This window comes from Tachyglossus aculeatus, chromosome X1, assembly GCF_015852505.1.
Source record: "Tachyglossus aculeatus isolate mTacAcu1 chromosome X1, mTacAcu1.pri, whole genome shotgun sequence".
NCBI classification, from domain to species: domain Eukaryota; kingdom Metazoa; phylum Chordata; class Mammalia; order Monotremata; family Tachyglossidae; genus Tachyglossus; species Tachyglossus aculeatus.
This window is the reverse complement of record NC_052101.1, coordinates 43,546,615-43,574,213: the sequence shown is the minus strand read 5'-3', so window position 1 is coordinate 43,574,213 and position 27,599 is coordinate 43,546,615. Positions and strand designations below refer to the sequence as shown.

At 46.0% G+C, this 27,599-nt stretch overlaps 1 protein-coding gene across 2 annotated transcripts in view; it reads left to right on the top strand.

Annotated features, from left to right (window-relative positions):
* ARHGAP26 (Rho GTPase activating protein 26) overlaps positions 1–27,599 on the top strand; it is a 488,708-nt gene that overhangs the window by 397,440 nt on the left and 63,669 nt on the right. For both annotated transcript variants that reach the window (XM_038739982.1, XM_038739983.1), the window contains exon 20: positions 3,491–3,644. In XM_038739982.1, the coding sequence (XP_038595910.1) occupies positions 3,491–3,644 (154 nt within the window). The remainder of the gene's footprint in view (positions 1–3,490; positions 3,645–27,599) is intronic.

Below are 27,599 nucleotides of genomic sequence, written 5' to 3'. Positions count from 1 at the left end.
ACCTGAAGTTCAGGAGTCAAGCAGCACTATTGAGCAGAGCGCAAGTGGTAGTAGGGAGTTAGGATGCCAAAAGCAGGATCCCTGGTGAGCCTGGACAAAGACAGACTATTAGAGTGAAAACAAGTGACAGAAAAATACCCTTGAACATGCACTATAGAGAAATAAACTCTTCAGGGTGAAGCATCCAGAGAGGGGTGTGTAAGGGGGAAGGGGAGAGGGAATGAGACAATCCCAAGAGACAGAAGGTAGAGAGGTGGGAGGAGGGAATTTCCTCAGTTACTTGAACACAGCCCTCATTTCTTCAGATTTCTTCCCCTTGCCAACCCCCTTCATCTATTGCTTGGTACCCCAGTGACTCATTCCTCTTTCTCCGGCGGACCCCATTAAAAGAAGGAAAACTTTATTCAAGCTGAGGAGTAACTTTCCTTTCCATAAAGACCCTGTAATACGTCTCCTGATGGCCTCTACACCTCCTTCTGCCTCTTTGCCTAGCGGTGTTGGCTTCTGTCCTTAAATTGCCTAACTTCTAACACTCTTCAAACTTGTCAGTGAATACCTCAGTCCTGAAACTTCATCAGTGTGTTTTTCTAGGCTAGAGTACAGTAAGGGGCTTTCAAAATATTTCACCAGAGACCATATATTTTTCACCAAATTTGGGGGTAAATTGCCTTTTAGGGTCTTTATAAATCGACTCTGGTATGGGAGCATGTTTAACAAGAGGAGTACTACAGTTGGTTTCACTTGAATTGTTGTCTCAGTTTGTTTTCCTGATCCGTACTTCGCTAGTAGGAGGGGATTGCACTGATTATGGCACCTTCTCTAGAGGGTTGGGTTCAAATGAGGAACTGAGTCACCGTTGGCCTCCCTGCCACCTCTCCAAACCACTGTGATGTTGGGCATAACCAGTAGCCTTAGGGATCGATGAGGCGCTGGCACAATCAATCAATCGTATTTATTGAGCGCTTACTATGTGCAGAGCACTGTACTAAGCGCTTGGGAAGTACAAATTGGCAACACATAGAGACAGTCCCTACCCAACAGTGGGCTCACAGTCTAAAAGGGGGAGACAGAGAACAGAACCAAACATACCAACAAAATAAAATAAATAGGATAGAAATGTACAAGTTAAATAAATAAATAAATAAATAAATAGAGTAATAAATATGTACAATCATATATACATATAAACAGGTGCTGTGGGGAAGGGAAGGAGGTAAGACGGGGGGATGGAGAGGGGGACGAGGGGGAGAGGAAAGAAGGGGCTCAGTCTGGGAAGGCCTCCTGGAGGAGGTGAGCTCTCAGCAGGGCCTTGAAGGGAGGAAGAGAGCTAGCTTGGCGGATGGGCAGAGGGAGGGCATTCCAGGCCCGGGGGATGACGTGGGCCGGGGGTCAATGGCGGGACAGGCGAGAACGAGGTACAGTGAGGAGATTAGTGGTGGAGGAGCGGAGGGTGCGGGCTGGGCAGTAGAAGGAGAGAAGGGAGGTGAGGTAGGAGGGGGCGAGGTGATGGAGAGCCTTGAAGCCCAGGGTGAGGAGTTTCTGCCTGATGCGCAGATTGATCGGTAGCCATTGGAGGTTTTTGAGAAGGGGAGTAACATGCCCAGAGCGTTTCTGGACAAAGATAATCCGGGCAGCAGCATGAAGTATGGATTGAAGTGGAGAGAGACACGAGGATGGGAGATCAGAGAGAAGGCTGGTGCAGTAGTCCAGACGGGATAGGATGAGAGCTTGAATGAGCAGGGTAGCGGTTTGGATGGAGAGGAAAGGGCGGATCTTGGCAATGTTGCGGAGCTGAGACCGGCAGGTTTTGGTGACGGCTTGGATGTGAGGGGTGAATGAGAGAGCGGAGTCGAGGATAACACCAAGTTTGCGGGCTTGTGAGACGGGAAGGATGGTAGTGCCGTCAACAGAGATGGGAAAGTCAGGGAGAGGACAAGGTTTGGGAGGGAAGACAAGGAGCTCAGTCTTCGACATGTTGAGCTTTAGGTGGCGGGCGGACATCCAGATGGAGATGTCCTGAAGGCAGGAGGAGATGCGAGCCTGGAGGGAGGGGGAGAGAGCAGGGGCAGAGATGTAGATCTGGGTGTCATCAGCGTAGAGATGATAGTTGAAGCCGTGGGAGCGAATGAGGTCACCAAGGGAGTGAGTGTATATTGAGAACAGAAGGGGACCAAGCACTGAACCTTGGGGAACCCCCACAGTAAGAGGACCCAGGCACAGTGACCCAGGTGTCCCGGAAGGGAAGACTGGGAAAGGTTTGCCAGGCCGGACCTATGACATTACTCTCCTGAGCCCTTAATTAACTCCCAGAAACTTGAATCCAAATTCACTGAGTAATAACTGTGTGATTAGCATTCTGTAACTTCATGGTGATGGGGAAATTCAGGAGTGCTTCACGGAAAAACCCAGGAGATAAATTCGACTGCTGTTAAGGTTAAGTTGAAAAACTTAAGCAAAACAACCTTAAATCCAACTACTCTCAGCACAGAGCATTCTATAATTAAAACCTTCAGCCTGGAACTGAGAAATTTACCTCAAGTGCTATATTGGGTCCCTATGACTTGAGGACAGGTGATATTAACTCCTCGCTGCAGAAAATGGCTGTCCTCTTTTCTGAGGAACTCACTGTAAGTTCTAGAAATTCAACAGAAATGTGTTTTAGAGAGAAGTTAGGCAGGAGGGGTTACTGAAGGAAAGCAGTGCCCTGGGGTGAGGGAGACATCCTGACTGGAAGTGCTGGTGTGGTCTAAACCAGTAATACTAGCAGAGAGGCTCTAAGAGCAGGAGGGAAGGGAGAATGGTAAGGGAAGGGATGGAGAGGAGGAATAGCTTAGCAGGGTAAGGGGTAGCATTCCCAGGTGAAGACCCTTTGTGTCCCAACCCAGAGAAGAAGCATGGCCTAGTGGAAAGAACACAGGCCTGGAAGTCAAAGGACCTGGGTTCTAATCCCTGCTCAGCCACTTACTTGCTGTGTGGCCTTGAACGAATCCCTTAGCTTCTCTGGGCCTCAGTTTCCTCATCTGTAAAATGAGGATTAAATCCTCCTCCCTCTGATTTAGACAGTGAGCCCCATGTGGGAAAAGGACTGTGTCCAACCTGATTCTCTTGTGTCTACCCCAGCCCTTAGAAAAGTGCTTGATGCATAGTAAGCGCTTAACAGATACCATTAAAAAGAAAAACACCCAGAGCAATTTCCAAAGAAAATTTTGAAGGACTCAGGGGAGGGGACCCTTCTGATCCAAAGGGGAGAGTTCCAAGGCAATATACTGTGTATTGAGAAGAGTTATTCAATCACCAAGAGTAGAGTTGGGGAAGAAAATAACTCCTGTTTGGAGGAAAGGAACAATCTGAAGGTTTTACTTCCATTTGTCCCTCCCACCCTCAGTATTCAGTCATGCTTTTGCTCAAGCACCATGAAACTGCCGACAGGATAGCAATTCTTCACTTTTACCCAGTAATGTGAATCATTTTGAATATTTTTTTTTTCCAGAGGAGCAGAGGAACAGTATCATTGACTCTAGCCTGGAATCTGTCATTTCCTCCAATGCCAACAGCATCCTGAACTCCAACAGCACCCTCCAACCCAACCTAACCTCAGGTGACCCCGACTTGCCAGCAGTCAAACCCACCAGACCCAACTCACTGTAAGTATAATGCTAAATGCCATCCCCTAATGACCAGCCCTACGGTCATCCTGTCTAAGGAGCTGCTGTTCCCACCCCTTCTCTGTGCCCAAGGAGCACAGCTTGCAACACCTGAACGGGTGGTCTGTCGAGCCCGTTGGCTTTTTCGACTCCTCGTTTGATTTTCTTGGGCAGTTGGTTTGTATTCTGAGTGTTCAGCTGCTTGGTCAAAGTCATTCTGTATTGAATTAACTCTGAACTTGCCCTCATCCTACTGTGCTGCTTCCCGTGAGCCCTGCAGCTGGCTTGGGGCTGCTGGGAAATGAGCGTGATTTTTTTTTTTCCAGAGTCAGAGAAAATCAGGGATAGGTTGCCCTGTGGCAGCATAGTGACTGTCCCCATAACTGCTCCCCCCAGTTTATGTGGCTTCTCTCTCCCTCCCCTGGGCAGGGGGGATGGGGTGGGGTGCGCAGGTGTGTGTGGGTGTGTGTGGGTGTGGGTGTGTGGTGTGTTTTGGTGTTTTTGTTTGGTATTTGTTAAGCACTTGCTATATGCCAGGCACTGTACTAAGCACTGGCGTAAATGCAGGGTTGAATGCAGTCCATGTCCCACACTGGGCTCACAGTCTTAATCCCCATTTTACAGGCGAGGGAACTGAGGCACAGAGAAGTGGAGTAACTTGTCCAAGGTCACCTGTTAGACAAGTGGCTGAGCCGGGATAAGGGCCCAGGTGCTTCTGACTCCCAAGTCCTTGCTCCATCCATTAAGCAGCACTGCTTCTCATTAGTATGGTGCCACTAATAGGTTTCAGTCCCAGAAGTGAGACCAGAGCTAGACAGTGTTTCCCTCCCCTTCGCCCCAAGCCACAAGATGGCTGGGTTCTCACACTAGTGCCCAGAGGGAGGGGAGGAGGAAATTTTCCTTGGTTGTTTCCCAGGCTCCAGCTTGGGGTTCCCACAGCCGAGAAAGACAGCGCCCGGTCTGATCAGCTGCCCTGCAGAAATGGGGCGACTCCAGCCAGACGGTTCCAGAGGGCTTCATTCCCTGCCCCCCTTGAGCCGCCGCGAGCCACCCTTTCATCGGGTCAGCGGAGTCCTCAAGCCGGGGTCGCAGGAGGAGAACAAGGCTGACTCCGTGACCTGCCTGGCTGGGCTCGCATATGGAAGTTTTCCGAAACCCAAGGGAAAGACACACCCATTTTGCCTCGCTTTCTCCCAGCTAGAGTTATACTAAGCCCAACCCCAGAGTTCTTGGCGAGAGCTTATGTGTTGCGCCGTGGTTTAGGCATGTGGGGCAACTCCCCACTTCCTAGCACCGCCCACATTACCCCGAAGGGGGCTCTGGGCTTGTTCCTAGTCACTGCTCAGGTGATTCATTCAGTCAGTCAGTCAGTCATATTTATTGAGCGCTTACTGTGTGCAGAGCACTGTACTAAGCGCTTGGGAAGTACAAGTTGGCAACATATAGAGATGGTCCCTACCCAACAGCGGGCTCACAGTCTAGAAGGGGGAGACAGACAACAAAACATAACATATTAACAAAATAAAATAAATAGAATAGTAAATATGTACAAATAAAATATAGAGTAATAAATCTGTATAAACATTTATACAGGTGCCGTGGGGAGGGGAAGGAGGTAGGGTGGGGGGATGGGGAGGGGGAGGAGGGGGCTTAGTCTGGGAAGGCCTCCTGGAGGAGGTGAGCTCTCATTAGGGTTTAGAAGGGAGGAAGAGAGCTAGCTTGGCGGATATGCAGAGGGAGCTCATTACAGGCCAGGGGGAGGACGTGGGCCGGGGGTCGACGGCGGGACAGGTGAGAAAGAGGCACAGTGAGGAGGTTAGCGGCAGAGGAGAGGAGGATGCGGGCTGGGCTGTAGAAGGAAAGAATGGAGGTGAGGTAGGAGGGGACGAGGTGATGGAGATCCTTGAAGCCGAGAGTGAGGAATTTTTGCCTGATGCGTAGGTTGTCAGGCAGCCACTGGAGATTTTTGAGGAGGGGAGTAACATGCCCAGAACATTTCTGCACAGAGATGATCCGGGCAGCAGCATGAAGTATAGATTGAAGTGAGGAGAGACAGGAGGATGGGAGATCAGAGAGAAGGCCGATGCAGTAATCCAGTCGGGATAGGATGAGAGATTGAACCAGCAGGGTAGCGATTTGGATGGAGAGGAAAGGGCGGATCTTGGCGATGTTGCGGAGGTGATACCGGCAGGTTTTGGATGGGCCAAGTGACAACTGCTGCCAAGAAGACACTGGGGAGCACGTGGATCATGTGGCAGATGTCTCCAAAATCCCCTCCCCAGAGGAATGAGAGTCGTGTTGCCGGCTTTATTATTAGTATGAAACTCGAGTCAGGATTCTGCTTAGGGGAGTGAATGGTGGCATGGTTGCTCTTAGCTGTTTCTATCATGGCATCTTCTTCCCCAGCTTTGGAAGGTTTAACTAGTTAGCCAGTTGCTTGGCAAGTGATACACGTGTGTGTGTGTGTGTGTGTGTGTGTGTGTGTGTGTGTGTGTTTTCCCTCACTGATGATTAGGGAACAAACTCAGATTAACCTGGCCTGCCATATGGACAGCAAGCGGCTTCCATTTCTCCACGGCTGGAATGATGGCCTGTGGCACAAAACCTGCTCAAGCCCAAAGCCTGTATCTCTGAGGCACGCCTAGGCTGTCTAACATCCTTTCAAGTGCATTTTGATTTCTCTTTAGTTTCCTCCCACAGCCCCGCTTTCTGTTTTCTTTTTTTAGAGGCTGCTGGGTCTGGCCCTTGTTTGTTGTTAATTTCTTGGCAAGAAGTTGAATTTCCAGCCTCTGTTGCCTAATATACACTGATCTGGGGCCAGTCAGTGCCAGTTAATAGTCCTTAATCTTGGCTTTTAGCTGCAGGGAGCAGGGTGCCCTTTGAGCATGTAAAGTGTGTGAAGCAGAAAGGCTGGGCTGATGACCAAGAGGAGAAAAGGAATTGTATTTTTAGAAGACGGTTTATTGGTGATGGGATGAGGAGAAAATTTATCATTTCTACCAACTCTGTTTTATTGAACTCTCCCATTGCTTAGTACAGTGCTCTGCCCACAGTAAGCACTCAATAAATATGATTGATTATTTCAAGGATGCCAGCATATTTTGTGATTTCGTATGTGTGCACGCATGGGATTTCATTTCAGTTCCTCTCTGAGTTCAGAGATGGCTCTCAGTGATTCTAATAATAATAATTATGGAATTAAGTGCTTACTATGTTCCAAGCACTGTTCTGAGTACTGGAGTAGATGCAAGGTAACTGGGTTGGATGCAGTCCCTGTCATTTATTCATTCGATCGTATTTATTGAACACTTACTGTGTGCAGAGCACTGTAGTAAGCCCTTGGGAAGTACAAGTTGGCAGCATATAAAGATGGTCCCTACCCAACAACGGTATGTCCCAAATGAAGCTCACAGTCTTAATCCCCATTTTACAGATCAAGTAAATGAGGCACAAAGAAATGAAGTGACGTGCCCAAAGTCACACAGCAGACAAGTGATGAAGCCAGGATTAGAACCCACATCCTCTGATTCCCAAGCCCATGCTCTTGCCACTAGGCCAAATGGCATAGATCCTTCTAAGAGTGTGTCCCACTTTGGCTAGAGGGTCTGGGCTGTTACAGTCCTCGAGGTGAATGGTAGGCCCCATCAAGTACAGGAAATTTGATGAACAAATCCAGAAGGCATCTGGAGGACCAAAATGGTCATGGAGAAAATAATAATAATAATGATGGTATTTGTTAGTGCTTACTATGTACCAGACCCTGTACTGGCCCTGGTGTGGATACAGGAGAATTGAGTTGGACACAGCCCCTGGCCCGTGTGGGGCTCACAGTCTCAATCCCCATTTTATAGATGAAGTGACTGAGGCACAGAGATGGAAAGTGACTTGCCCAAAGTCACACAGCAGACAAGTGGCAGAACTGGGATTAGAGCCCATAACCTTCTGACTCCCCGGACTGTGTCCTATCCACTACGTAACGCCGCTTCTCTCAGGAACATTTCCATTGCCAATGTGGTTAGTTATGGGGAGGAAGGTGGGCGGGCCATGTTTGTGACCGATGCTGCTGCTCCCCTTCCGGCCCTCCCCCCCGGAAGTGAGTTGGAAGGTTAGGGTGGGCTGACCTAGGTGGCATGGTGGTGTCACAGAAGACTGCCATCAGCGGAAAAGTCACCACAATCACAATAGCCACGGTTCCTTCCTGTCCTGGTCTCAAGTCAGGATTGTTAATGAGTGGCCCTCTGAGTGAGATCAGAGCTTGCCAGGGTATTGAATGAGGCCATTGTCCCACTGCTTTGCCAATTAGGAAGCTTAGCTCTGCCCCAGGGGTCACGAGTTTTTTTTTTTTACCCTGCAAAACCCAAAGTGATGTGATCCTAGGAAGCCAAAGATGATGTCAGTTCAAAGCTCTCGCTTTTGATATGCAACTCCCCTAGGTTTTCCTGGAAGCATCTGGGTAAGCAGTAACCCTGGGTTATACCCTTCTATAAACAGGGACTACATCACTGCCCTCTCTGAAATAAAAATGAGTCAATTTAGAAAACTCCTCAATAGTCACCTCTTCCAGAAAGCTTTATGGGATTAACTCTTCCCATTTTCCAGTCCTGTGGAACAGGTTGGGATCCACTGCTTCCTCCCTCATTGTCTTTTTTGTAGGTCTTATATTTGTTATTGAATTGTCTTGCCTCCCCTGTGAGACTGTTGGTTAAGATCAAATTTTCTTGTACCAATACCTTCAAGCACTTACTGTTTGTTCTGGGGGTGCTCAAAAAACACTTGCTGAATGATCATGTTTGAGGCTCTCAGGATAAAGGTCACCCTCTGTGGTAGATATGCTGTATTCATATAGGCTTCTTTTCACGTATGTGCATTTGGCATGGATTGCTATTTTTTGTTTTGGTGTGCACCCTATTCTGGATCCACGTTTCTGGCCCCTTAATCCTTTCTCTAGCCTAAGGTCACTAATCTCATAATAATGGCATTTATTAAGCACTTACTGTGTGCAAAGCACTGGTCTAAGTGCTGGTGAGGTTACAAGGTGATCAGGTTGTCCCATGGGGGGCTCACAGTCTTCATCCCCATTTTCCAGATGAGGGAACTGAGTCCCAGAGAAGTGAAGTGACTTGCCCAAAGTCACACAGCTGACAATTGGCAGAGCTGGGATTTGAACCTGTGACCTCTGACTCCAACGCCTGTGCTCTTTCCACTGAGCCATGCTGCTTCTCTCATCCTTCTGGGTGTGGCTTGGTGGGGGTGGCAGGAGGAGTGAGGTGCTTTAGTAATGTGGATTAGGTTTCCCAGATGTTGCTAGCTTTAGAATTGGGGAAAAATAACCCCCTGTCAAATCCTGTTTATTTGGCTTTGGAATTTCTCTAGTTGGAGTCAGCTGGGAGAAGTTGAAAAGGCAACATCAATACCTGTTCTCCCTCCTACTTAAGCTGAGAGCCCCACATGGGAAAAGACTGTGTCCAATCTAATTAACTTGTATCTTCCCCAGTGCTTAGAACAGTGCTTGATCCATAGTATTCACTCAATGAATACCGTCATTATTATTAATTATTGGGATGAATGGTTATATCCTCTCTCCTTGCCCTCTGACCTTCCACTCCATATTTTTTAAATGGTATTTGTTAAGGGCTTAGTATGTGCCAGGCACTATGCTAAGCACTGGGATAGAGCCAAGTTAATCAGGTTGGACGCAGTCCTTGTCCCACATGGCACTCCCAATCTTAATCCCCATTTTACAGCTGAGGTAACTGAGGCACAGAGAAGTGAAGCGACTTGCCCAAGGTCACACAGCAGACAAGTGGCAGAGGCAGCATTAGAACCCAGGTCCTTCCGACTCCCAGGCCCATAGTCCATCCAGTAGGCCACACTGCTTCACAATAAAAATAAAAATAGTAGTATTTGTTAAACATTTATCATGTGCCAAGCACTATTCTAAGCGATGCACAATCCATCTCTACCCTGTCTTCAGAGAACGAGCTCACTCCCCAGAGGGAGGTTAGCAAGTATTCAGTCTGTTTGTGAGTTAGCCAATTGTTCCTCAGACCTGGGTGTTCTGGGCCCGATGCCAAGACCCAAGTTCTTTGAGGACCCACTTGATTTGGATCTCCCACCGTGGAAACTGTTGTTATGACTTGATTCAGGGTTCCCAACCTGAGCCCATAAATTCCCTGGTCTTCTCTGAGTTTTCTTGGGTCCGGGTGGTCCAAGTCAACCTGGATTCCGTAGTCCTCAGTCTCTGGATGCTGATCACGCCCCCAGAGTGTCCTCAGTCTGTTCAGTGCCAAGGAGACTATCTCCTGGCCAAGATCTAGCCTCTATGCTTTATTTTTAAGGATCAAAACTTGTTCTCTAAGAACTAAATCCAGTGCTAATGATTTTGAGAAAAAGAAGATGATGGCTTAGGAAAGGCATTGAGGATGCAGTCCTTCATTCGCATCCAGGTGCCAACACTGACATAGATTGTGGCTCACTCATCCCTCTGGCTCCCACAGAGAGGTAGGGCTGTTGAGGCCATAGTGTGGAAATGCTGTGAAGATGAGAGGAATTATGGCTTTCAGCTGAGATTTGCAGAGCTGCCATTGAGCCACTGGTACCTCCCTTGGACATATTGATTTTTATGGAAGGAGGTAAACAAAGGAAAAGTCTTTTGTTAGCTTAGGTGCCACCAGAGGAAATGGGATTAAGCAGGATCGATAGAGTATTTGCCAAATGTAAAAACCGCAAAATAAAGAATTACATTTTTCAACTCCTAAAGGGGTTGTGGAGAAAAGAAACACATTCGGGGAGGGCAAGTGGGAACTATTGTTTGGTGAAGAAGAAACTTTGGAGTTACACACTGAGCACCGTCTGTGTCGAAGCTTCTAGACCTAGACTTTTGGTAACAAATCGCAGCCCTTGAAATCTAGACATCTCTTCCCCACTGATCCCAACCTCAACTGGCAGGTAGCCCTGTCAATAAAACACATCCCCTCCCCTCTCACTGGTGCATATAAACACACACACATACACACACAGTCTCTCTCTCGCTCACTCGCTCTGTCATGAATTTTCAAGCCATCTCTGTTGATCAAACTAATGTCTCTGCCAAACACTCCCAGGACCTGCCAAAACCAGACAGCCCCCTCATGTCTCAGTGGCCAGAGAGGAATTTGGTAGGTAAGCAAGGGCTGATTCAAATGAACTTGCTTCATTTTTGAGAGCTGCTCTGGCTCCTTCTGAGGCGTAATTCAACTTCTTCCTGATAAAATCACCAGGGAGATCACCTAGAAAAGCTTTCCAAGAGTTTACCTTCTCCTTGCCTCAGTGAGATCCTGTTGCATTTGTTGCTTGGGCTGGGACAATCCATGACATTTTGTTGTGGTTGGATTTAATGCCTCATCTTGGGAAGTACAGGTTATTCCTGTCACCTGTTGGTTTGGTGTGGGTAGTGCTTTCATTCCAGGACCATTTACGACTTTTGTGGAGCCCAGAGGTTTTGTGTGTGTTTCCCACGTTTCACCCCCTCTAGTCTCAATCCCATGGGTCAAAGAGCTTTTTCTGGCTCAAAGAGCCCAGATAAGGCTTTGAGAGGTGCAGTACAGTTGTTTTGGCCTCAAACAGATATATATATCCACCCAGGCAGATCTCCCAGAGACACTTCTCAGGAGATAATGTGCATATTACTTCCTGCTTTTCCATGACCCACAGTGACATGCAGTCTACCTTTTTGTCCATATTTTAAGGGGCTTCTTGGGGGAAAACAAACAGGGAGGAGCTGCCTGACTGGTGGGCAACCGTAACAGTGTTATGAAAGGAATTAATGCACCCCATAGGCATTACATGGGACTCCATGGGAGGAGGCTTCTCAGTCAACAGTGTAGAATAGGGGGGACATGATAATGTTCTCCAACTCTTTCTAGTCATTTCCATTTTCTCTGTGGGCTTGCTTATTGAAGTTTTGGGGGATTTTTTAGTGGTTTTAAGTGCTTACTATGTGCCGGATACTGTACTGAGCGCTGGGGCAAATACAAGATAATAGGGTTGGACATAGGTCTGTCCCACATAGGGCTCACACTCTTAATTGCCATTACATTTGGAAATCCAAATAGAGATGTCTTGAAGGCAGGAGGAGATGCGAGACTGGAGAGAGGGAGAGAGATCTGATGTAGATTTGGGTATCATCCACATAGAGGTGGTAGTTGAAGCCAGGGGAGCAAGTAAGTTCTCCAAGGGAGTGGGTATAGATGGAGAATAGAAGAGGATCCAGAACTGAACCTTAAGGGACTCCCACAGTTAGGGGGTGGGAGACAGAGGAGGAGCCCATGAAGGAGACTGAGAATGAACGTCCAGAGAGATAAGAAGATAAGAAGAGAGCCAGGAGAGGACAGAGTCAGTGGAGCCAAGGTTTTATAATGTTTCCAGGAGAAAGGGGTGGTCCACAGTGTCATTCATTCATTCAGTCGTATTTATTGAGCACTTACTGTGTTCAGAGCACTGTACTAAGCGCTTGGGAAGTACAAGTCAGCAATATATAGAGATGGTCCCTTCCCAACAATGGGCTCACAGTCTAGAAAGGGGTAGAAGGCAGTTGAGAGGTTGAGGAGGATTAGGATGGAGTAGAGGCCATTGGATTTTGCAAGGAGAGGGAGGTTTCTGTGAAGTGAAGGGGGTGGAAGCCAGATTGGAGGGGGTCAAGGAGAGAATTGGAGGAGTGGAATTTGAGACAGTGGGTGTAGACAAGGTGCTCGAGGAGTTTAGAGGGGAATGCGGGGGGATGGAGTTGGGGCAATAACTGGAGGGAGCCTTAGGGCCAAAGGAGGGTTTTTTTTAGGATAGAGGAGATAGGGGCATGTTTGAAAGCATTTTATGTTTGAAAGTGGGGAAGAAACTATTGGAGAGCGAACGGATGGCTCTTAGGGAGGGAAGAAGAGAGGGGGTGAACGTTTTGATAAGGTGTGAAGGAATGAGGTTGGATGCCCAGGTGAAGGGGGTGCTTTTGAGAGGAGGGAGGAGACCTCCTCTAGGGATACTGCTGGGAAGGATGGGAGAGTTGAAGAGGGGGCCGGAAGGGGGAGGAAATGAGATGGGGCAGGGGAGAATTTAGGGAGCTCACACCTGATTCATTAATTCATTCATTTATTCAATCGTATCAATTGGGTATTTATTGTATGCAGAACACTGTACTAAGAGCTTGGAAAGTACAATTTGGCAACAGATGGAGACAGTCCCTACCCAACAACGGGCTCACAGTCTAGAAGGGGGAGGCAAACAACAACACAAAACAAGTAGAGAGATGTCAATAACATCAAAATAGATAAATAGAATTATAGGTATATATACATCATTAATAAAGTAGAGTAAAAAATATTGACAAATATACACAAATGCTGTGGGGAGGGCAGAGGGACAGAGTGGGGGCGATAGGGAGGGGAGGAGGAGCAGAGGAAAAGGGGGGCTGAGTCTGGGAAGGCTTCCTGGAGGAGGTGAGATGGTGTTCATTTTCTTAATAAAGGAGATGGCCAAGTCACTGGGGGCAGAGATGAAGTAACTGATGCCCAGAGAAATTATGTGACTTGCTCAAGGTCAAGCATCAGGCAAGTGGTGAAGCCAGGACTAGAACCCAGGCCTGTGCTCTTTCCACTAGGTCGTGCTCTTTTTAATAACGTCTCATAGCAGGAAGTTTCTTCCTGTTCAGTCATTCCAGTCCGTGCTTTTAGTTCCCCCAGTTACTAAGCATTACCCCCTCACAAAAACCAGTTAAGTTGGTTTAGAGCCTTGAATCCCTCTGGTACACAGGCTGGGTTGAGCCAGACACCACCCCTCCACACCCTCAACCCCCACCCTCCACAAGTGGCCCAGCCTCAGGTCATATTCATACTGGGGCAGGGTGATCCTCCTGCCCCTTTCCTTGCTTTTACCTGCCCCTGCCTCCCTCTGTGTGGCCACAACATATTGTCATCTTGTCTGCCCTCTTCAGCCTCACCTAACTTTTGCGTGTTTCTCTCCTGACCTTTCAGTGTTCGTGCAGATACCATTCCCACCCCTCTGGCCCAGCCTCCCTCCTTGATTGTCCTGGGAGCCACCTCAATCCTGACCCAACCAAATTCCTCTGAATGGAGGCACTTGGTGTCTTTTGGGCTTGTTTTGTTGTGGCCGTTGTCAGATTTTCCCTTTCTCAGGCCAGTCACATTCACCAATCAGGAAGCCAGCTGCGCTTTGCTTGGCTCCAGGATACAGATTCCTGCCAGATGACCAATCAGATCTTTTATTGAAAGTATGTGTTGGGTTATTAGCAGTTCTTTTTTATGGAAAAACCACTGGAGGAGCCCCGCTCACTTCATGAGTCAGCAGGAATTTTTTCCCATGCCAGAAGAGTTTGCAGGGGTGGGGGGCTGGGGAGGCAGAGAAACGGTGGAATGTATTCACATGAGCTTCAACTGTCCACGACGCAGTAAAAATTCCAAGCATCCAAAGATGCTTCCACTTCACGTGCCGTTATTTTCACCCTTAATTATGTCAAGAAACCATTCTTAAGGAACAGTGAGTTCACTGTCTGAAAATTCCTCCCTCTTCCCCAAAGCCACACACTGTGAGGATAGGAAAAACATTGTCAGATCAGATCGTTTGTTTATCCCAGTGACCGAAAATTGTTCCTGAGGTCTGGGAGCTATGCCCCTGAATATGTCCCCTTAAGCATGCTGGTCAGCGCTTGGCTCTGCAGTAGTATCTCAAACATATTGCGCCTGGGATGTCGTGCCTGTTTGAAGCAGAGATTGGATTGAGTTGATTGGGCAGTTGGCTGGGCATGTGGCACCACGTGCCATCCAGCTGTGCGAGAAGACCCTCTGGGGAACTCCCTACCTCCGTGTCACCCTGCAAGTGGTTGCGTTGCCTGTCTTATTGTCGAGGTCTTTGCAGGGGGTGCAGATCGAAGCCTTGAATCAGAATATCTCAGGCTGCCTGTAGGAAATGAAGATCTGTTGTATCGCACTCTCCCAAGCACTAATACAGTGCTCTGCACACAGTAAGTGTTCAATAAATACCATTTATTCATTGATTGAGCAGTTGTGTTGTTAAAACATGTCTGCAATCCAAGATTCTTTTTTAAGTATTCCCCCTTTCCCCGTTTTTAGCTAGAAACCAGCAAAGATGAAAATTGCATCAAGACATTGGTTTAAACCCAATCATTGCATTAGGAATCTTGAAATGGCAGAAAGTATCCATTCTGTGCCTCGGCGTGGAAAGATTCTGAAGGGTGGAGCAGTCATGAGTTCCAGTGCTTGTGGAACTGCAGTCATGTAACAAGAGCAAAAATCAGGATTTTTCCCCTAGTTCTCAAAGCCCCGAGGCAGGAATTATGTCTCAATCTGTGTCTTGTACCAGTGCCTAATGCATTGTCGGCAGTCCAATTTCTTCATGATAATTCTGGGAGGGAGAGTTTGTTTTTCAGGGCCTACCTCCAGTCCATGTTCACTGATCTGCCTTTCTCTTCCCATCAGTGGGGTGACGCCCTGTCTCTGCAGGAGCAGTTCAGGGAAGTTCACCAGACAATGAGGGCCTAGTGAGGTCTATCATCGGGGTCCATATCAGTCAATCAGTTGTATTTATTGAGAACTTACTCTGTTCAGAACGCTGCATTAAGCGCTTGGGGGAGAACAACATAACAGACATGTTCTTTGCCCACAGCTGGCCCTTGCAGCAGAACAACTGCATTTAGTCCATTTAGAATGTTCACAAAACTGCTCAAATTGCTTTAGCCATACAGTAATTTTGAACGCTGTCGACTGCGGTAGCGTTGATCTGTGGTGGCAGCCAAGAGAGGCCCTGGAAGCCTCTGGATTTTTGTTCATTTTTAAGAATTCAACTTTGCAGTGCTGACTTCTCAGTGCTTGGAGGATAGGGAGCACGTCTATTTTCACTCTGTATTTTCTTAAAGGTTTAGGTAGATGTGGCCTCGAAGCCTCCAAATCCTCCTCCTTCTTTGAATTCACCTACAGGAGAGAAAGGATGAAATTCTCCAAAGCGGAGGCAGCAGGGACTTACAAGATGGGAAGCCTCTCCTCAGAGCAGAAACACTCAGTGTATTAGGTCTCCGTCTTGGAGCATTAGGCTCTTGCCCTTTCATTTCATTCCCCTGCCAAATGCCCAACATCTACTACCCAGGAGGTTAAGGTGGGACAACTTTAGGTGCCTCAACAGTGGAGAAGTCATGCTGACCCTCTGCAAAACTATTTCATTGTATCCGCTGCCCAGCACTGAGCTGTCTGGGGAAGTAGCTCCCAGTGTTGATTTTTTTTGGGAAAGCATGAGACGGATCATCCGCTTATTCGCTAGACTTCTGAAATTGTACCTTGGGTGTTCCAGTCACCGCAGGACGCAAGTACAAAGAGTAACGATAAATTGAAGCCCAGAAAAAAAGAAGCCGTAAGGATGTGTAACATAATCAATAAAACACCCCCTTGAAAAAGATGTTTCTTGGACACGGCCCCAAACGTCAGCAGACTCGGGGGCGTGTGCTGCTAGGCCTTCTGCCAGCTCCCAGGCTGCTGCTTCCGCTTTGGGAGGGGCAGCTTTGGACCGTTCTGTGCTGCTAGAGATTGCGGTGTGCTTGGTGCTAATGGATCTCAGACCTCCCCATGGTCCCAAACCCTTGGAAGCTCTCACATAGACTTAGTCTCTTGACCCTTTACTAAAATGCATAAAGGCCTAGAATTTTCAAGTCCTGCTCCTCAGACAGTGCATCCTGGCCTGAAATGTCATCAGGAGTTGTTGTCCTTGTCTCCTGTCTCTCTCTCATGCCCCCTCACCACCACTCCTCAGCCCACCCCTGCCACCAGGAGCCTATACTTCACAGCCTCCAGAACTTGGGAGAATTGTGGCCTCTCTGCACTGGAAGCTGCAGCCTTTCAGAACTAGGACTTCACCAGGAGCTTCCCCACCCCACGCACTGTTCACCCCATCCCCTTCCTCTCTCACCACCTTCCCAAACCACCCATTCCTAGCATCGTAGCATCGTGCCCCATTAGTTCAATCCCATCCAGCACATCCCCACCCGGCTCTTCCCCCCTTCGACTCTTCCAGCCCAGCCCTATCTAATTGTCCCCTGAGGAATCACCATTCCATCCTGAGCAACCTCGATTGTTTCTATGGATAACCTTGCTAACTGCCGTGTTGACAAAATCAAAACCCTCAGGCTTGGTTTCCCCAACTCTCCCCAGCTTCTTCTACCTGCCTCATCATTCTCTTCCTTCTCAGCCATTTCTCAATAGATGATCTCCAATCAGCTTTCAAAATCACTTTTCAAAACCCTTTTCCTTCTCAACTTATAAAAACACTTTCTGCCATTCTTTGTCCCTCTCTGACAACCATTTTCAACCATTCACACACTGATGGCTCCTTCCCCGTACCTCAAATGTGCCTGCTAATTCTGTTGTACACTCTTAAGTGCTAGGTACAGTGCTCTGCACATAGTAAGCACTCAATAAATATGACTGATTGATTCAAGCATATTACTCCCCTCCTCAAAAATCTCCAGTGGCTACCAATCAATCTGCGCATCAGGCAGAAACTCCTCACCCTGGGCTTCAAGGCTCTCCATCACCTCGCCCCCCTCCTACCTCACCTCCCTTCTCTCCTTCTACTGCCCAGCCTGCACCCTCCGCTCCTCTGCCGCTAATCTCCTCACTGTACCTCGTTCTCGCCTGTCCCGCCGTCGACCCCCGGCCCACGTCATCCCCCGGGCCTGGAATGCCCTCCCTCTGCCCATCCGCCAAGCTAGCTCTCTTCCCCCTTTCAAGGCCCTACTGAGGGCTCACCTCCTCCAGGAGGCCTTCCCAGACTGAGCCCCTTCCTTCCTCTCCCCCTCGTCCCCCTCTCCATCCCCCCATCTTACCTCCTTCCCTTCCCCACAGCACCTGTATATATGTATATATGGTTGTACATATTTATTACTCTATTTATTTATTTATTTATTTATTTTACTTGTACTTTTCTATCCTATTTATTTAATTTTGTTGGTATGTTTGGTTCTGTTCTCTGTCTCCCCCTTTTAGACTGTGAGCCCACTGTTGGGTAGGGACTGTCTCTATGTGTTGCCAATTTGTACTTCCCAAGCGCTTAGTACAGTGCTCTGAACATAGTAAGCGCTCAATAAATACGATTGATTGATTGATTGATTGATCAAGCAGTTCTACATTTCCCCTCTCCTAAAATAAACTCTCCAAACCCCATTGCCCCTTCTAGAAATCACCCCATCTCTCCTCCAATTTCTTTCCAATTTTTCGAACAGGTTTGGATTCAATTGCTACTCCACTTTGCCTCTTCCAGCTCCTTTCTTGACCACCTACAATCCAATTTTGGCTCCTTTCACTCCAGAGGTTGCTCTCTGTCTGTAAGGTTACCAGAGATACTTCTATTGCCCAAGCTAAAGTACTCTATTCTGTCATAAGCCTCCTTAACCTGACAGCAGTCTCTGACAATGTAGACCCCTCTCTTCTCCTTGAAACACTAGCCTCTTATGACACAGTCCTCTCCTGGTTCTCCTCCTACCTTCCTTCTCAGCTTCTTGTATAGGCTGTACCTCTGCCATTCTTTTCTCCATCTCCGCTTCACCAACTTCCAGAAGTTCATCTGCTCCTATGGCTTTAACTTCCACATCTACAAAACTGATTCCCTGGTCTACGTTACTAGCCCCATCCTCTCTTCCTCCACAATCTCATATTAATTGCTGCTTCCAGGACATCTCTACATGGATGTTCTTTCAGCACCTCAAGTCACTGTGTCCAAAACTGGACTCATCTTCTCTCCTGAATCATCTGATTCTAACTTGCCCATCACAGTTGGCAAACACCATGTTGGGTCTGTTGCCAAATCCTGGTGGGCCTTCCTCCAGAACATGTCCAGAATCCATCACTTCGTTTTCATCATCCAAGTGGCCACCACTCTAGTCCAGGTCCAGTTCATATCCTAGCTCAATTATAGCCTCCTCACTGTCAGCCTTGCCTTCATTTGCTCCTCAATCTGGTGCCTGGATCATTTTTTGTAAAATGTCGATCTTCCCATGTGAACCCACTCCTCTAAAACCTCCAGTGGTTGACCATCCCCTCTGCCTGCATGAAGTAAAAACATTCATTTGGGAGTTCTAGAGCCTGATCTTCAGTAATATCTATCACACATCTTTTTGGACTTAATTTTCTGTTGGATAATTGTTTAGGCATTTTCCATACACATCACTATCACTGTAGGTGCCAAGTGACATTTTTAAGGGGTCCCAATTTGGCATATGGTGGCCAGGAAAAGGCTTGATTTATCAAGGCTCCTTTCCTCCCTGAGATCCAAGATGACTCAAGAATGAAGGGTTCATTCATTCATTCATTCACTCATATTTATTGAGCGCTTACTATGTGCAGAGCACTGTACTAAGCATTTGGGAAGTACAAGTCAGCAACATATAGACACGGTCCCTACCCAACAATGGGCTCGCAGTCTAGAAGATAATAATAATAATATTGGTATTTGTTAAGCGCTTACTATGTGCCAAGCACTGTTCTAAGCACTGGGTGGGGGAGGGATACAAGGTAATCAAGCTTGTCCCACGTGGGGCTCACAGTATTAATCCCCATTTTACAGATGAGGTAACCGAGGCTCAGAGAAGTTAAGTGACTTGCCCAAAGTCACACAGCTGACTAGTGTGGAGCCGGAATTAGAACCCATGACCTCTGACTCCCAAGCCCAGGCTCTTTCCACTGAGCCATGCTGCTTCTCTGCATCATTCTGAGCTCTTGTTTGCAGTGAAGCACAAGATTGGTTGATAAATGTATGTGCATATATGCATAATATATATGATATATATATAGAGAGAGAGAGAGAGCATTGAATATATATTTTATTATCAATTTCTATTCCCCTAATCATTTTGCATCATCCATCTTTCATACGTGGAGCTTTATGTTCCAACCCTATAAAGGAGTATTCATTTTACAGTTGGTAATCAGACTGAATTGATTTGGTTCAGGAAAAAACAAAGTGGGGGGAAAAGAATTTGTTTTTGTGAATTTAGGTGAATGAGAGCATTTGAATTATTCCTGCAGAGGCAAAAGTGAAGAATACGTTTCTCTCTTCAGTCTAGTCTGCCCCAATAATGCACCCTTATCGCCCACACACTGCAAGTCTGTTTCATAACTCTGAGTATCAGAGAAAATGTGTTTTATAATTGGTAAGCAACTTACAATAATGTGTCTTGCAAATATACTGCCGGGATGAACAAAAAATAGAAGCCACTGTTTGGATGCATCTTCTGTTAGAAGCCGAAACTTAAGTTAAAGTTGGAAAATCCTGCCCTAAGGAAACAGAGTTTGAAAAGTATCATATTGGACACAGGGGCCATTATTCACAGACAACAAGCCCTTCATCCAACTATTCATAATTCATCTCAGTTTTGTTGGACTTAGAGCATCTGACTTGAGCCACGTTTCTCTCCCTCACCCACCTCACTGATTAGATTTCATCTGCTTTTCTTATGTGGTTCTCCGTTGCTCAGCTCCTCAATCTTCAGTCCCTTTGAAGCAGAATTCAGACCAGCCTGAAGGCAACCTTAATTCTGATCCTTAATGGGTATATATGACTTTGCTAGAGTTATTCCATAATAATTAGTAGTTGTCCTGGAAACCTCAGCCTCCACATTCAGAACACCTGCACTCACTCATATTACCATCCTCAATCTTCTAAATAAACCCAAACAATCACAGGGCACACCACCTGCCCACCGTTAATAGGAAAAGGGATGTTTTGGTAATTTCATAAACTTCCCTTTTCAGCTCCTATTGATGGTCGAGGTGAGGTTTAGGAAATTTCGTGATTGGGTAGATTAAAAATGAGATTAACGACAGTTAGTTTTAAAATGATTTGGTGGGTGAGATCCACAGCTGGAACCTGGTATTGTGGACACCATTCAGGGTTTGAAGTGGCTGGAAAGAGTTCTCTCTGTTCCTTCTATTAATTACCCATGCAAAAAACATTTAAATCAGTCAAACACAAATATCCTCTCCCCCACTTCCCCTCAACCAGTCCGATTTATGTAGGCTCCCTGAGAATTTTGACGTGCTCCTGAAAATGTCATTGGTATGGGAGTAGATTGGAGAGAGGGATGATATCTCTTTGTGTGGGAATGTTTCACCATTTAGAAGTTGGTCAGCTCTAACTGCTACACTCTGTGGGTGCTGGTCGGCTATAGGGTGGAGCCTAGCCTGCATCACCATGGAAATCTTCAGGACCCCTCCTCACCCTCCCCCAAGTCTGGGTTTGCAAAGGCTCTGACTACTGGCCCTCAGGAGATGACGAAGCTTGTGTTCCCATACCCAGGAGATTAAGTTGTTTCCACTGAGGGAGACATGGGACACTCCCCCAACTCATATCCTCTTGTCCTTTCGTGTGAAAGTGGAATTCTAGGAAATGTGTCCTTAGTCATCATATGGCAATACTGAGGAGGACCAATTGTCATGGGGCACATAAAGGGAAATTGGCAGGGCATCAAGGGCTAAAAAATTGTCATGGGAAAGACCGGATACTCTAATCCAATAAATAGAGCATCCTAGTATGCTGGTCACTGATACAACTGAATGACTCTGCTAGAGGAATGGATAAATGATCTCAAATCATGTTTTCAAATATTTCACTTTCACAGAGAAGCTTTGGTCAAATAATTGTCTCTAGGGATGGTAATAACATTGTCATATTCATTGAGCGCTTACTGTATGCGGAGCACTGCACTAAGTGCTTGGGAGAGTACAATACAGCAATCAACAGACACATTCCCTGCACAAAACAGAGCTTACAGTCTAGAGGATAATAGTAGAAATTATCAGCAGGGCAAAGCAGCACATTAGGTAGAATTGCCTCTGTTGTACCCTCAGTCATCTTTTATTCACAACTAGACTGAGTGCTATTCTCCTCTATTGTGAAGCACATGTTTCAGCTCTGTGGGATTGAATAAAGCCAAACATCCACAGACCATCACTGTATTCTAGCTTCACCAGTTTGCACCGCACAAGGCAGTGTACCAGCTTCTGTAGCTTCAAAATACTGAGAGAATTCTGTTCTCTGTGTGGTGCATGGTTTCCTAAACTTTAGTATCATTCTCCCCTCTGGAGTAGAAAGAAACCTGTTGGCCAGGACTTGTTCCCTGATCCCAAAGAGGGAAGAAATCTTTGAGAGGAAATGCACCCTTAAAACAGTCATTGGCCTTAGGCATCCAGCAGCTGATCAGTGATCCTTTATCTTGAACTTTCAGGTCTCCCCTGATTTTTCAGTCCAGGCTCTCCTGTATTTTCTTGCCTCCTGTATTTTCAGGAATAAGCAGACCCCAGGAAAATTAGGAGCCCACAGCTCAATAATGGCTTTTGGTATCCAGTGTGTAGAGTGCAGGAGAATCTCTTTGAGCTGCCTCAGCTCTTGCCCTGGACAATGAGTATTGACAGTGGATGTCAATGGAATCAATCAGTGGTGTAGAGCACTGTATTAAGCACTTGACTTCAGGGAGGCATGTTCCCTGCTCACAAGGCGCTTACAGTCCAGATGGGGAGAGAGACATTAAAATGCATTTTAGGTGAGGAAAATGGGAGAGTATGAAGATATGTACATAAGTCCTGAGGGGCCTGAGGTGGGTTGAAAGTCAAGTGCTTGAGAAAGTACAAGTGCATAAGCAACACAGAAGAGTGAGTAGAAAGAGTGAAAGAGTGGTGGTCTGTCAAATGTGGTGGAGGACAGAATTCCAGACCAGAGGGAGGATGAGGGGAAGGATCGGTGGTGAGACAGATGAGGTCAAGGTATGGGGAGTAAGTTGGCATTAGAAGAGCGGAGTTCTTCAAGATGAGTTGTAGTAGATGAACAGCGAGGTAAAGTAGAAGATGAAGAGCTGATTGAGTGCTTTAAATCTGATGCTAAGGAGTTTCTTTTTTGATGCAAAGTGGATGGACAGCCATTGGAGGTTTTTGAGGAGTGGTGAGATGTGGACTGAACATTATTTTAGAAGAATAATCTGTGATGTAGAATGAAGTAAGGACTGAAGAGGGAAGAAGACAGCAGGCAGGGAGGTCAGTGAGGAAACTGATGCAGTAGTGAAGGTAGGGTAAGATAAGTGCTTGGATCAGCGTGGTAGCAGTTTGGATGGAGCTAAAGTTCTGATCCAGATCTTCCCCCTTGGAATTCCCTCCTGATGCAGTAGATAAGACATACATCTGGATCGTGGTTTGGCAAAAATAACCCAAGTTAGAAAGAACTCCAAAAGAAGTGAAAAATAAGTTGTTCGGGTTCTTAAATAGGAAGAATTTTCTGTACAACAATTTTGCACTTTTGTAAAGCAGCAGTATTTTACAAATTATGCTATTGTAAAAGTTCCTTAACAATCTCTTACTGGAAGCCTTATTCCAAGTATTCTGTTAGATTGAAGTTTCCCTCATTCCCCTAAGTATTAAACTCAAGTCTTAAATGGAAAAGAAGAGGCCTTGGGGATTGGTGGTTCTCTCTGCCTTGGAAAAGAATAGCCAGAATCTTTGTCAGGAAAGTGAAATGAGAGACAGCTGAATGGAGAAAGTGCCTATTACTGACAGCTGATTTCCTTCAGGGCTGTATAGTTGGTGGTGCTTTTTTCATTATTAATGGGGGAAATTCTGGAGTAAATTTTGTCCAAAATCCATGTCTAGTCTGGTCAAATTATAGTTCAAATCCAAAATTGGACCTTAAACGGGAAACTTTGTTAAAAGTGCGCACACACACCACACCCCCCTCTTTGATTTTCAAGAACACTCCACTTGGGGTGAAATTCTATCCATGTGAGGTTCTAAAGACTGATGAGAGTAACACTATTTCAATTTTGTGCATGCAAAGATTCCTCTTTATTGTGCTGATATATTTATACAGAAATCATTTTCTGTTTTTCATACTTCCTCTGGAGTCCTGATCTTTGCAAAGTTTCCACTCAAGGAGTGCAAGCCATCTACTGATTGATGTCTGCCAGCTTAATGTCTCTTTTGCAGTGGTTTCCAACTGCTACGTGGTGGCTTATGGAGATGGTGCATTGCTTGGTCTCTTTTATTTTTCTGTCCCCCACCCCTACTTATGTGTGCCCTCTTTCAGTTCACATGCAGCTGCAGCTTGGGTGGATCAATAGACTATATTTATTGAGCAGCTATTATGTGCAGAGAATTGTCCTAAGCACTTGAGACTGCACAATAGAGTTAGTAGACCTGGTTCCTGCCCTTAAGAAGTTTATATTCCAGCTGGGGCGGTAGACACTAAAATAATTTACAAATAGGAAGAAGGAAAGGGGGGCATGTGTGTGAGCTAGTGCTTACATAATAAGATTTGTAAGATATGTGAACATAAGTGCTGAAGTGATACTGAAGTGCTGAAGTGGTAGATGTGGGAATAAACCTTGGGAGAGTAGATTAATTGAGGAAAGTCTCCTGAAGGAGATAAGATTTCAGAAGGACTTTGAAGATGAGGAGAGCTGTGACTTGTTGGATATGAAGGGGAAAGAGAGCAGGCCGGGGTCAGGGCATGGATGAGAGGGTGGTGCCGGGAGAACCAAGATGAAGCAGTCAGTAGATTAACTTGCAAGAAACAAAAAGTGCAGGCTGGGGTCTAGAAGACAAGAGAGTAGATAAACTGGAAGGAAAGAGTTGTTTAAGTGCCTTAAAGCTATGGTTAATAGTTTCTGTTTGATGTAGTGAGGAATAAGTAACCATCAGAGGTTTTTGAAGTATGGGATGATGTGTGAAAAATGATCTTCTGCCCCCTGTTCCCCTTACATGTCCTATCAAATGAAATTTTGTTTCTGTGAGCCTTGCCTCAGTAATGGCTAGCTGTCTGTATTCCAGGATCTTGGTGCTGGTAATCTTGTCCTGTTATGATATTGGTAATGCTAGTTAAACTGTTCAAGGTGTTGAGGTAAAATGCCCAAGAAATTGGTTGGTTCTTCCATCACAGGTCCAGGTTTCACAGCCGTATAGGAAGTAGGACACCTCTGGAGCTCTATAGACCAATTTGTCATGAAGCTTGATATGAGTCACCAAACTCTCTTTGACTGTCACAAATAGTGAGTCCCATGTGGGACAGGGTTGGTGTCCATTTTGATTTTCATTGTCAATCCGTGGTATTTATTGAGTGCTTACTGTGTGCTGAGCACTGTACTAAGCACTTGGGAGAACACAATATAACAGAGTTGGTAGAAACGTCCCCTGCGCACGACGAGCTTACAGTCTAGAGGGTTATTTCTCTCTTGAATCTAGAACAGAGCAGTCCTTTATGGCAAACTAGTTTTTTAATTTGTTTCGTCTCCTTGACCAACATGATTTTTTTTTAATTTAGGAATTGCAGCTGGGAGCAACTTATGAGATCATTTCATCTCATATTTCCAAGCTTGTCGGTTCCTAGTTGCATATTTGCCAGCTTTATATTGTCATTTTACGTAGCTTCTTAGGGACTTTTCACCACTTCCCTTGCAAATCTGTCCTCCAGTGGGATAAACCTTACCCCCTGGAACACAGCTTATTTTTCAGACCAAATTTTATTTTCTAAGGAAAGAAGTGTGTTTTCATTGTTAAGTGTATCACAGCTTCTTTTAAAGGTTCTGCTGATCACTCATTGCTCATTTTCTTTTCTGTCAAAAGCGGGGAGAATAGGTGTAAAAAGTGATATTCCTTTCTCCCGGGACCCACCCAAGACCATCAAATGCATTATGACACCTTAGGCCTTTAACAAGAGCTGTTTGGAGTCTGAATGCATCCTAATAGCACTCTATCAGCAACTAAGGAACTGCCTAAGAGATCAGAGGGGCCAGAACAGCTTAGAGACAGCTGAGATAGGCCAGATCCACATTGGGCTTATTAAGGAAACTGGATAAATAGGAGATCAAAGAGCTATACAGAAATCCCTGCTGTATTTGTACTCTGTACACATGGTTTCAGTGGCTCACATTCAGTTCCTCTTTTGCTTACCAATACTTTTTAATTGGAACAGTAATGTACATTTGTCCTATTAAAATATATGACTGCCCCATCATTTTGAAGCCTTCCCGATTCTTAAAGTTGTTCTTGTCAGTGTCCCTCCTTCAAATTGCTTGCTTTTCTTCCATTATCAAATCAATCAGTTGTATTTATTGAGTGCTTACTGTGGGCAGAGCACTGTACTGAACACTTGGAAGAGGACAGTATAACAGAGTTGGTAGACACTTTCCCTGCCCACAGTGAGCTTACAGTCTAGAGGACTCCCCTACAGCACATTTCAGTTGCTTCAGACATTCTCTCCAGAACGAACTTTTTCAGAGTTGGCATTTTCCTACCTATGTTGTTAAGTCCAGCTACTAACTAGAGTGAATCCTCATATTTTATTTGCCAGAAATAAAGGAAAGAATGTAAAAAGATTAAAGGATTCCCATTTTCCACCTTGGTAATCATGAACCTTGAGAAATATAGTCTTTGTTTCTATAGCACTGAAGGCTCTTTGGAAAATTTCCACCAAGTAATCTGTCAGGCTGGATATAGCAACAACAGAAGAATAGTCTCCCTCCCCACATCAAAGCCTTCCACATGGATTTGCCCAAAATCTGGGTTACTGTGAGAGATGTCTTCTGTATCATTATTGTCCTCATCATCATCATCACTGGCAGCATTGATTGAGCATCTGTTGGATACAGAGCTCTGAACTAGGCATTTGGGAGCAACATTGGAAGTAAAGTAGTAGTAGTAATATTTATTAAGCACTTAATAGTGCACAAAGCATTGTACTGAGCACTGGGGAAAAATACACAGGTAAGATTTAGACTTGATCCCTTGTCCTCCTGGGACTCATCATCTAACAATAAGGTGGAAACACCAGACACCGAAGGAAAAATAAAATAATATAAATAAAAAACCAGCATAAAAGTACAGAGGCCAACAAGTTTAGTGGTAAATGGGACCTGTAGGGGCCTCGGGGTATTGCCACCCAAGTTATTGAGAGTCCGGTCACTTCCAAAGCGCTTAGTACAGTGCTCTGCACACAGTAAGCGCTCAATAAATACGATTGATTCCAAAGACTCCAAAGGTCCAAGATTGATAGAGGCTGCACGCTGCTGCTGCTGCTTAAATCTCCACAGACCCGCAATACTAGAGCCTGCTGGGAGCAGGGGCCATGGCTGTCACAATGGGAAAGTGGCAAATGTTCCAGGTAGATTTTCCTGGCTGTCCAGGGGAAAATAAGCATAAAGTCCCTGCTCTGGAGGAACTGGCCTGGGGGAGACCAGCAGGCACAAATTGCAAAAGTACAATAGATAAAGGGGGTGGGGGTGGGAATAGGGGCAGAGCTACAGATGATGATAACAAAAGTAATCAGTGAAATAGCTAAGAAAATAGTTATTCAAATAAGTGCTAACTGGTGATAGGGTAACATGCCAAGAAGGTAAGAGATTAGTCAGGGAAATGCTTCTTAGAGGATGTAATCAGCCTTGCCCCCTAAACTCTGATCAAAGAGCAGCTGGGAATGAGGCTGATATCTAGGGTTTGAAGCAATAATTACAGGAGGTGGTAATGATGTTGATGTAAGAGGATGGATGATGGCAAACTTCAAAATCATTAGCTTGAGGAAGTGAGTGTTTTGTGGAAGAGTTGCAAAGGCTAGTCTTCATTCCCACAAATGATCTTGCTAAATGGTACCCTAGAAGCAGAAGATGAATTGTGGAATCAAGTCACATCTTCTATGTCTCTCTGCCTCTCTATCTTACTCTTTATGTATTTTTTGCACATATCCTTTATTGATATGAATGTCTGTCTCCCTACCTAGACTGTAAACTCATTGTGGTCAGGGAAAGTGTCTGCCAACTCTGTAAGAAGCAGCATGACCTAGTGGATAGAGCACGGGCCTGGGAGTCAGAAGGACCTGGGTTCTAATCCTCTTGTCTGCTGTGTGATCTTGGGCAAGTCACTTAACTTCTCTGTC